General features: G+C 39.0%; 1 protein-coding gene across 1 annotated transcript; it reads left to right on the top strand.

Moving 5' to 3' along the window:
- The first annotated feature begins 6,478 nt into the window (after window positions 1-6,478).
- Window positions 6,479-9,214, top strand: snapc5 (small nuclear RNA activating complex, polypeptide 5). Its single transcript, XM_083552156.1, has 4 exons — window positions 6,479-6,619; window positions 7,350-7,466; window positions 8,178-8,261; window positions 8,444-9,214. Exons 2-4 carry the CDS (start codon window positions 7,377-7,379, stop codon window positions 8,621-8,623), a joined length of 354 nt encoding a protein of 117 aa, XP_083408282.1. The 5' UTR covers window positions 6,479-6,619; window positions 7,350-7,376; the 3' UTR covers window positions 8,624-9,214.
- The last annotated feature ends 1,142 nt before the right edge of the window (window positions 9,215-10,356 follow it).

The raw sequence follows: 10,356 nt of genomic DNA, 5'->3' as shown, positions 1-10,356 counted from the left end.
TAAGTGAAACTATAAATAGATAAAGTCTTCACAATTTGCAACCTAACAATTTCCCTGTGGGATCAATTAAGTATTTTGATTAACCTTCTTCTTCTTCTTCTTCTTCTTCTTCTTCTTCTTCTTTCGGCTGCTCCCATTAGAGGTCGCCACAGCGGATCATCCGTCTCCATACCACCCTGTCCTCTACATCTGCCTCATCACACCAACTACCTGCATGTCTTCCCTCACCACATCCATAAACCTCCTCCTTGGGCTTCCTCTTTTCCTCCTTCCTGGTAGCTCCATCCTCAGCATTCTTCTACCAATATAACTCATGTCCCTCCTCTGCACATGTCCAAACCATCTCAATCTTGCCTCACTCACCTTGTCTCCAAAACGTCCTACATCCGCTGTCCCTCTAATAAACTCATTTCTAATCTTGTCCATAATAAATTTGATCAATAAAAATCATTTGATTAATAAAAATCATAATAAAATGTATAAAATAATAAACAAAACAGTGCCAAACTTGTGGTATAAGTGGATTAAAATAATTTACATCGGGACACATCACATCACCCTATTCTTCACTATTGTTCTAGAAAACTGAATGAATGAATAAATAAATAAATAAATAAATAAATAAATGAATGAATGAATGAATGAATGAATGAATGAATGAACATACAAATGAAGGAATCAAAAATGCACTTTCACTTTAAAAGTCTACATTTAGACTACGTTTAATTAGGTAATTATTTATCCTATGTCTTAAAACATATCAGTAAGTGGATTTAAAGGGTTTAATTCCACAAAGGGTTTAATTCCACCTGCCACCCCATGTTTTTAGGATTGACTCCAGATCCACCAAGAACTTAATCAGGATAAAATGCTTTTTGTCAAGTGAGTATCATGAAAGGGCACAAATTTTGTCAAATTCTACATCTGGTCTATTAAGATTATTTGTAAGATGGTTACTGTGTAAATGAGCATTTGATACACTTTGTACATGCCATGGTCACATACACAACAGTCAAGTCAAGTTTATTTCTAAAGCGCTTTTCACAACAGACATTGTCTTAAAGCAGCTTTACAGAATTTAACAGTCGAGGTGAACAATGTGTATTTATCCCTGATGAGCAGCCATGGTGACTGTGGCAAGGAAAAACTCCCTCGGATGTTATGAGGAAGAAACCTTGAGAGGAACCAGACTCAAAAGGGGAACCAATCCTCATTTGGGTGACATCATCATAGAACAAGAAATCTGGATCTGTCCTGTCACAGTTTCTTTTAACACATATCACTTAATTTGTTCTACAGTAAATGCTGTACCTTAGTAAAACTGATTGACATTTAGTTGCTTAAGGGCCAAATACCCTCTATGGCTTGTAGATTAATATTTGTAGTTAACATTAGAACTTCACTTTTAGAAAGAAATCTTTGACTGTTTCAATTTATACATCTTTATTTAACGTTTGATTCATTTTTTTTAATTTTTTAATGGTTTCCTACATTAAGTATAATGTTATTTAATGTTAGTTGGGGATTTATTTTTGATTTGATTGATCGTTACATTAAGAGAGCAGCCCTTTTCCTCTCTCACTTCTTCATTTATATACAGCATTTTGCTTAAAACAGGTGAAAGCCTCAAAGGTTCAGCTTTAATGCTTGTAACATCACCAGCCCCATATTATATAGCAGCACCAGCACCGTATACCACAATACTTGCAGAGACAGTTGTCCACCTCATGTTAAAAATGTGGCAGCAAATGTGGGGGCAGAGAGCATATTATTTGCTCAAAGCTTTTGCAATATGCTGCAATGGTATAATTTTGTTCCTCCTGATGTGCTAATCTTTCCAAAGTTTTGCCTTTTTTTGTGCAGCAAATTGGATGACACGTCACTGGCAGAGTTATCCAGGGAACGCCTGCATCCAAAGACTCAGAGTGCTAGCCTGGCTAAATTTGCTTTGCAAAGGGTCATCTATAACCGTTAAGGACTCTGTTCCAAAAATGCTGCTTTTCTCCAGTAAACTGATGGGCCATTTCTCTGATTTCAGTAAGTAGGGCTCTTCTTGAGTACTGTCCATGTGTCAGTGTTTGTGCCATAATCAACTGCAAATGAAGGTTCCTAAATAAAATTAATTGGTAAATGTCATCAGTGCTTATGTGCTGCAAGTGGGTTGTAAGATGGAGGAGAAGGAAAAATTCTGGAGTGAGTTAGATGAAGTGGTGGAGAGTGTACCTAGGAATGAAAGATTGGTGATTGTGACTTAAATGGCCATGTAGGTGAAGGGAACAGAGGTAATGAGGAGGTGATGGGTAGGTATGGCTTTAAGGAGAGGATTGTGGAAGGGCAGATAGTGGTAGATTTTGTGTATAGGATAGAAATGGCAGTGGTGAATACAGATTTCAAGAAGAAGCATAGGGTGACGTATAAGAGTGGAAGAAGGTGCACACAGGTAGACTACATTTTATGCTTCAACCTGAAAAAGATTGGTGACTAAGATGTTGTCAGGGAACAGTGTAGCTAAACAGCATTGGATGATGGTCTGTAGGGTGGCTTTGGAGGTGAAGAAAAAGAGGAGGAGAGGGAGGACTGAAAAAAGAATAAGATTGTGGAAACTGAAGACTGTATTGTAAGGTTCAGGAAAGAGATCAGACTGGGGCTCGGTGTTGGTGAAGAGATGCTAAAGAACTGGGCAACTACTGCAAAGTGATAAGGGAGACAGCTAGAAAGGTTCTTGGCGTGACATCTGGAAAGAGAAAGGAAGACAAAGAGACGTGGTGGTGAAATGAGGAAGTGCAGGAAAGCATAAGGAGAAAGAAGTTGGCGAAACAGAATTGGGATCGGGAGAGCGATGAGAAAAGTAGGCAGGAGTACAAAAGGGTGTGGCAACAGGTGAAGAGGGATGTGGCATATGAGGAGCTGTATAATAAATTGGACACTGAGGAGGAGAAAAGCATGGAAGGACCAAAAAGGAAGGATGTGGTTGCATGTTAGGGCAATAAAGGATGGAAATTTGTCGACTAGTGAGGAGAGTGTTTTGAGAAGATGGAGGGGGTATTTTGAGCAGCTGATAAATGAGGAAAATGAGAGAGAGAGAGAGAGAGAGAGAGAGAGAGAGAGAGAGAGAGAGAGAGAGAGAGAGAGAGAGAGAGTGAGTGACAGAGAGAGAGAGAGAGAGAGAGAGAGAGAGAGAGAGAAAGAGAGAGAGAGAGAGAGAGAGAGAGAGAGAGAGAGAGAGAGAGAGAGAGAGAGAGATAGAAAGAGAGATAGAAAGAGAGATAGAAAGAGAGATAGAAAGAGAGAAAGAAGGGTGGATGATATGGAGATGGTAAAGCAGGAAGTGAATAGAATTAGTAAGGAGGAAGAAGAGTGGAAAGTCGGTTGGACCAGATGACATACCAGTGGAAGAATGGAGATGTTTAGAAGAGATGGCTGTGGAGTATTTAACTAGATTGTTTAACAAGATTCTGGAGGGTGAGAGGATGGAGAAGAAGTGTGCTGGTACCGATCTTTAAGAATAAGTGAGATGTGCAGACCTGCAGTAACTACAGAGGAATAGTTGAATAGTGAAACCATGAAGTTATGGGAAAGAGTAGTGGAAGCCAGGCTGAGAGAAGAGGTGACCATCTGTGAGCAACAGCATGGTTTCATTCAGAGGAAGAGCACCACAGATGTATTATTTGCTTTGAGAATGTTGATGGAGTGAAGTATGAATGAAGTATAGAGAAGGTCAGAAGGAGTTGCATTGTGTGTTTGTGGATGTAGAAAAAGCGTACGACAGGGTGCCGAGAGAGGAGTTGTGGTATTGTATGAGGAAGTCTGGTGTGGCAGCGAAGTATGTGAGCATGGTGCAGGACATGTATGAGGACCGTGTGACAGCAGTGAAGTGTGCAGTAGAAGCGACAGACTGGTTCAAGGTGGAGGTTGGACTGCATCAAGGATCAGCTTTGAGCCCTTTCTTGTTTTTAGTGGTGATTTACAGGTTGATGGACCTGGTCATCCAGGAGTCTCTGTGGACTATGATGTTTGTGGATAATATTGTCATTTGTGGCGAGAGTAGGGAGCAGGTTGAGAAGAGCCTGGAGAGGTGGAGGTATGCGCTGGAGAGAAGGGGAATGAAAGTCAGTAGGAGTAAGACAGAGTATGTATGTGAATGAGAGGGAGGGCAGTAGAGTGGTGCGGTTGCAGAAAGAAGAGGTGGTGAATGTGGATGAGTTTAAGTACCGGAGGTCAACATTGCAAAGTAATGGAGAGTGTGTTAGAGAAGTGAAGAAAAAGTGTGCAGGCAGGGTGGAGTGGGTGGTGAATTCTATTCAATTTATTTAAAATCTAAATTTAAACTTTATTTATATAGCACCTAACAACTACCAGGTAGAACATTGGTGCTGAACAAAGTGCAAAATGCAATGTGCAAATTATAGTAAAATTAGAGTTAACATAAAAGTAGTAAAATATAGCAATATCATAAAAGTAAATAATAGAAACTAAAACAGGCAAAAATAATATTAATTATTAAAACACTTCAAATACTAAGCACATCCTCTACTACAAAATAAATGCTTTGATGGAAAAATATTTCGTTAGTTTAACTTTGAAGGTAGAGAGTTCCCTTTCAGAGGTAAGATCAGGAAGGAGGGAATTTTAAAGCTTAGAAGCTTCCACTGAGAAAGCACAGTCGCCCCACGATTATATCTTGTTCTAGGAACAAGCAGACCATGATTAGAGGACCTTAGAGTTTGGCATTGGGTGTGCAGATGGTTACGTTTGTTTAAATAGGTTGGGGCCGTACTAGACAGAGATTTAAAAACAAATGTTTATTAATTTTATTTTGAATCCTATACTGTACCGGAAGTCAGTGGAGAGAGGAAGGGGCCGGGGTGATGTGTGCACACTTATTAAACTTTCTTTCGGCTTCTCCCATTAGGGGTCGCCACAGCGGTTCATCTGCATGTTTGATTTGGCACATGTTTTTACACTGGATGCCCTTCCTAACGCAACCCTCCCCATTTATCCGTGCTTGGGACTGGCACTGAGTGTGGCTGAGGTTGGTTCCCTGACCGGGGATCGAACCCGGGCCGCAGCAGTGAGAGCGCCGCATCCTAACCACTAGACCACCAGAGAACGTGTGCACACATTGGTACCTGTTAAAAACTGTGCGGCAGCGTTCTGAACCAGCTGTAGGCAATGGAGAGAGAGCTAAATAATGCCAAGTTATAATGTTGCAATAGTCCAATCTGAAACTTATAAAAGCATAAATGGCTTCTTTCATGTTTTTTTTTTTTATCTAATAAAAGGCTTTACCTTTGATCGTAAACAGAGTTAAAAGAAGTTTGTTTTACAACTAAGGTTAGTTGCTTAGCAAAATGCAAATTGTTGTCAAATATTATGCCTAGGTTTCTAACCTTTTTTTTTCCAAATCTGGTGCAAGACCCCAAAGATCCAAATGAATATTCACACTCATTCTTATTAAGACAAAATTACTAGCCTGCCAAAGTTTAATGTAATTTAAACAGCTGAAAAAGGACTGGAGTTTACTGAGTAAATGTGGATTTAAAGGAACATATAATTGAATGTCATCAACGTAGAAGTGAAATAAGATATTGTATTTTCTAATGATATTACCCAGAGGTAGCATATATAGGGAGAGCACCGGGCCAAGTATCCCTGTGGTACACCATAGAGTTGAGGGGTCGCTCATTGAGGGGTCCCCATCTCACAGAAAAACTTCTGTTTGACATTAAGACGTGAACTAATCAAGCACTGTACACCAAATTTTTTTTAGCTGAGAAATAAGAATTTGTACACAAATGTGTGTACCCATTTTAAGGGCTTCGGAGGGCTTTACACATTTGTGTAAGAAAAAATTAGCTTGAAAGATACGTTTATTTTAAAAAAAAACTGTCTTTTTTGTTTATGTCAAAGTCGTTACAACCAAACAGAGCTTCTTTCTATAACAAAGAGTAACTCTGTGATGAGAAAACACGAACAAAGTTGCAAAAATCCATCCAGAATAAAACTGTATGTGTACATTACCAGAAGAGATGCAGATTCATTCTCAGCTCTGAAGAAGCAAGATAAAGGGTCAACGTCAATATCTTTTTTACAATAAAGCTTGGTAGGAAAGAAGAGATATAGTATTTTATAGGATACATCCTTAACCTCAGTGGAACCTCCATATGATGTTATCAAAGCGGCCATTCCAATAGGACACAATGTATGGGAAAGAAACGATTTCCTTCTGAAACAGATGTCCTATTCCATTAGTCCATTACGACCAGAGGGAGTATATAAAAACAGTCTCAATTCTAGTTTCAAAACGATTAAATATAGGCAAAGGGACTTGAGGTCTGAGTCATTATGAAAACGACATAACCCCATTAGAAATGGCTTTCATTAAAATAGCAAGCTCCCGTGGAGTTAAAAGTATTTGATGTGTAGACAGAACCTCCGAGTAAAAGAACATGAAAAACTGCCTTTGCCTCTTCTATCCAGCGTTTACTTGGCGCGCGTGCCCGCGAGTGCGTGCCCGCGACACAGCGGTCCACGTGACTGTTCTCGCGAAAGAGTAGATGGACGAACACGGAGCGTCTTCTCATCATTATGCCTGTTTTACACGCTGAAATAACATAAAGTGAGTGACCTCCGGGCGTATGGGACACATTGGAACAATGATATTGCAAATTTGAAACCAGTGCCTATATCATGAGTTTGTTTGTCAATATGATGAAATGTTAGCTAGCGTGCTAAAAAAATGTCAGTTAGCCTGCAGCTAACCGTGGATTCTATTCGCCTATCGTTTGTGGTTAGCACGCTGGCTAGCCTTTAACACTATTATACTGTTCTTTATCGTTCGGCAAAACATTTAGGTACAACTAGCTCCCTGGTAAATTTGTAAAATTGGAAGATGTTACTGAGGGACTGTCATTAAAATTGTACAGCAAAAAATATATAATACTTGTGATGTGATGAAGTAACAGCTGTTGATGTGCACAGCTTATACAGGCAGAGCAGACACACACCAGGGACTACATTATCATGTTTATCTATCTATCTATCTATCTATCTATCTATCTATCTATCTATCTATCTATATATATATATATATATATATATATATATAAGCGTTGTCTCATTCTCTATATAGCTTTAGAAACAAGTTGATGTCACTGATTGTATTTGCATTCTTCTCTCCATAAAGCCCACATAACAGATATACTTTCTTCTTTTAACCTATTAATCACTTAGACAATTTACAGCCAATCCAATATCCCCCCATGTTCCTTTATTAAGCCAGTATTAAATCAGTATTACTGTATGACAGGAAAGGTGCAGTCTTGTGCTTATTGTAGTCTAATGTGCAGGAATGCTATAAATCAAACTCCCGCATCATGCTGAGTCGCTTGCAGGAGCTCAAGAAGGAAGAGGAGACTCTTCTGAAGATCAAAGTCATGCTGCAGGATCAGCTCAACAGGCTAAAGGTAAGGCCTAGTCACGTGCATATACCTCTAGGTCTTATCTCTCAGAATGACATTCAATAAAATGGCATGAACAACATGAAATAGAGGTGTTTTATATGTATGATTTGGTTCCACGTGTTGCTTTAGAGAAAGTGTCAAACTGTTGTCGAGTCTTATTTTGTCTGGACCAAAAAAGCTTGCAAATAGACTAAAAACACATCAACAACCTAAATGTCCTTATTTATTATCATTTACTGAAAAAAAAGAAATACTAAACATTACTAAAAGTAAATACTAAAATTTGTGATTGCGTAAATATACACCCCTAATGCTGAGAACCCCATAATTTAGATAATCTTTTGGAAAGAAACCGTTTACAGCGTCACATTTATATCTTGCTAATGAACAGTTGTCATTGTGATAGTTCAGTAATGGTCCATATTACTATCTCAGTTTAGAACACGTGTTCCAAATTAATTTAGTGATTCGGTTCTGTATCGGAGCACGTATGGTTCACAGCCTTACGCTCATAACCGCTGCCTTGGAGGGATGTGTCACTGCAAATAAATACAACGTTACTGACTGATCATCTTTATAATATATTGAGCCATTTTTAGAAAAAGGATCCAAATGTTATGCTGTGATCTTTATGTAAATGAGGTTGATTGCACTTACTGTTAGACTTTTAGAGAAGATTGACTGTGTGTATTCTGTATTTGCCTATTACACTAGTTTGAAGAGGGAGCACTGAAGTCCTTGATTGATGCTCAGTCTGAGGATAAATCAGTAGGCCAAACTGATCCTGCTCTTCCAGAGGTAAAAGATCCTAAACAATTAGCTCAGCAGATTAAAATGTTACTATTATCTGATTCTGTATTTCTGAAATGCATAACATTTAATCTGGGAGTGTGCCATCTGCAGCGATTTACTGACTTAACCACTGCAAATAACTAGCTCTAATGAAAAACTATACTTGTATTTGAACTGTTTCCATGCAGCTTGAGGTCAACCCCGACAACGAGAGTGAGATCAATCAGACTAAGCTAATACTCGGTGCTCCCACTGATTATGAAATGGAAGAGGAGGAAGATGACGATGACGACGATGATGACGACGAAGAGGATGATCTTGACATGGTGCTTGAGGAGGAGGAGGTGGAGGAAGATGATGACTACTGAGTGTACATTCAGTTAGCACAAGTGAAGTGTCTGACTGTCAGTTAGGTGTGTAATGAGCAGCGTGGCATGCCAAAAGATATGTATTAATAGGTTGTCTTTGTGTCTACAAATGATGCTATAATTTATTACCTATAGGTAGGTGGGGGGGGACTTGAGCCCAAACTACAAAATGGTGTGTAGCAACTAGCAAGCATAGAAGCTCAGACATCTTTTTGGTACTGTATATGAGGCAAAGCCTACACTGTTGTCACTTTTGTAAAAGTAAGCCTGCTCCCTTATTGTAGTTCATTCATTCTGTTGAAAAATGACATGTAGCCGATGTTTCAGATGACTGTACATCCAGGTTGAATGTACTACTTCAAATCTGTGGACTTCATAGCGTTTGAATTTAAGTTAAGAGTTGCCAGAGATACTTTTTAAATGTCATTTTGAAAGACAGAGTGAATGCATGTGTGTAAGTACTGCATGTACATAGGTCACTTCCTGAGCCAGTACTGTACAGTGATGTCTTTTTGTACTCCATTTGGAATGTTGTATATGTTTAGTACAGTATTTGAAATTACTTAAGCACAATAGAGAAGTTGAAATCCCTGTCTGGTTTAACTTTTTCTTCTTGCTCAGTTAGTGATTTAAGAACGTAATCAATGCCAAATTAATATCAGATATGGCATACACTAAATTGACAAAAGTATTGGGACACCCGACATGACATGACTTTTCCTGACACGTGTTTTCCCACAAATTGTTACCACAAAGTTGGAGGCGCACAACTGTATAGAATGTCTTTGGATGCTGTGGCATTACATTTTTCCTTCACTTGAACTAGGAGACCCGAACCTGTTCCAGCATGCAGTATGACAATGCCCCTGTGCATAAAGTGAACTTCATGAAGATATAGTTTACATGAGATGGAATGGAATCTCAAGTGACCTGCTACAGAGCTCTGACCTCAATTGACCTCTGACCTATTGAACACCTTTGGGATGATTTGGAATGCTGACTGCACTCCAGGCCTCCTCGTCGTACTTCAGTACCTGAGTTTACTACTTCCCTTGTGGCTGAATGAGCACAAATATATATATATATATATATATATATATATATATATATATATATATATATATATATATATATATATATATATATATATATATATATATACATACAGTGAGGAAAATAAGTATTTGAACACCCTGCTATTTTGCAAGTTCTTCCACTTAGAAATCATGGAGGGGTCTGAAATTGTCATCGTAGGTGCATGTCCACTGTGAGAGACATAATCTAAAAAAAAAAATCTTTACATTATTTGTAAGATACAGCTGCAAATAAGTATTTGTACACCTGAGAAAGTCAATGTTAATATTTGGTACATTAGCCTTTGTTTGCAATTACAGAGGTCAAACGTTTCCTGTAGTTTTTCACCAGGTTTGCACACACTGCAGGAGGGATTTTGGCCCACTCCTCCACACAGATCTTCTCTAGATCAGTCAGGTTTCTGGCCTGTCACTGAGAAACACGGAGTTTGAGCTCTCTCCAAAGATAACTCTATTGGGTTTAGGTCTGGAGACTGGCTAGGCCACGCCAGAACCTTGATATGCTTCTTACAGAGCCACTCCTTGGTTATCCTGGCTGTGTGCTTCGGGTCATTGTCATGTTGGAAGACCCAGCCTCGACCCATCTTCAATGCTCTAACTGAGGGAAGGAGGTTGTTCCCCAAAATCTCGCAATACATG

Source organism: Silurus aristotelis (assembly GCF_946808225.1).
Source record: "Silurus aristotelis genome assembly, chromosome: 10".
Taxonomy (NCBI): Eukaryota; Metazoa; Chordata; class Actinopteri; order Siluriformes; family Siluridae; genus Silurus; species Silurus aristotelis.
Note: the sequence above shows the minus strand (reverse complement) of the source record. Positions and strands in the feature narration are given on the sequence as shown.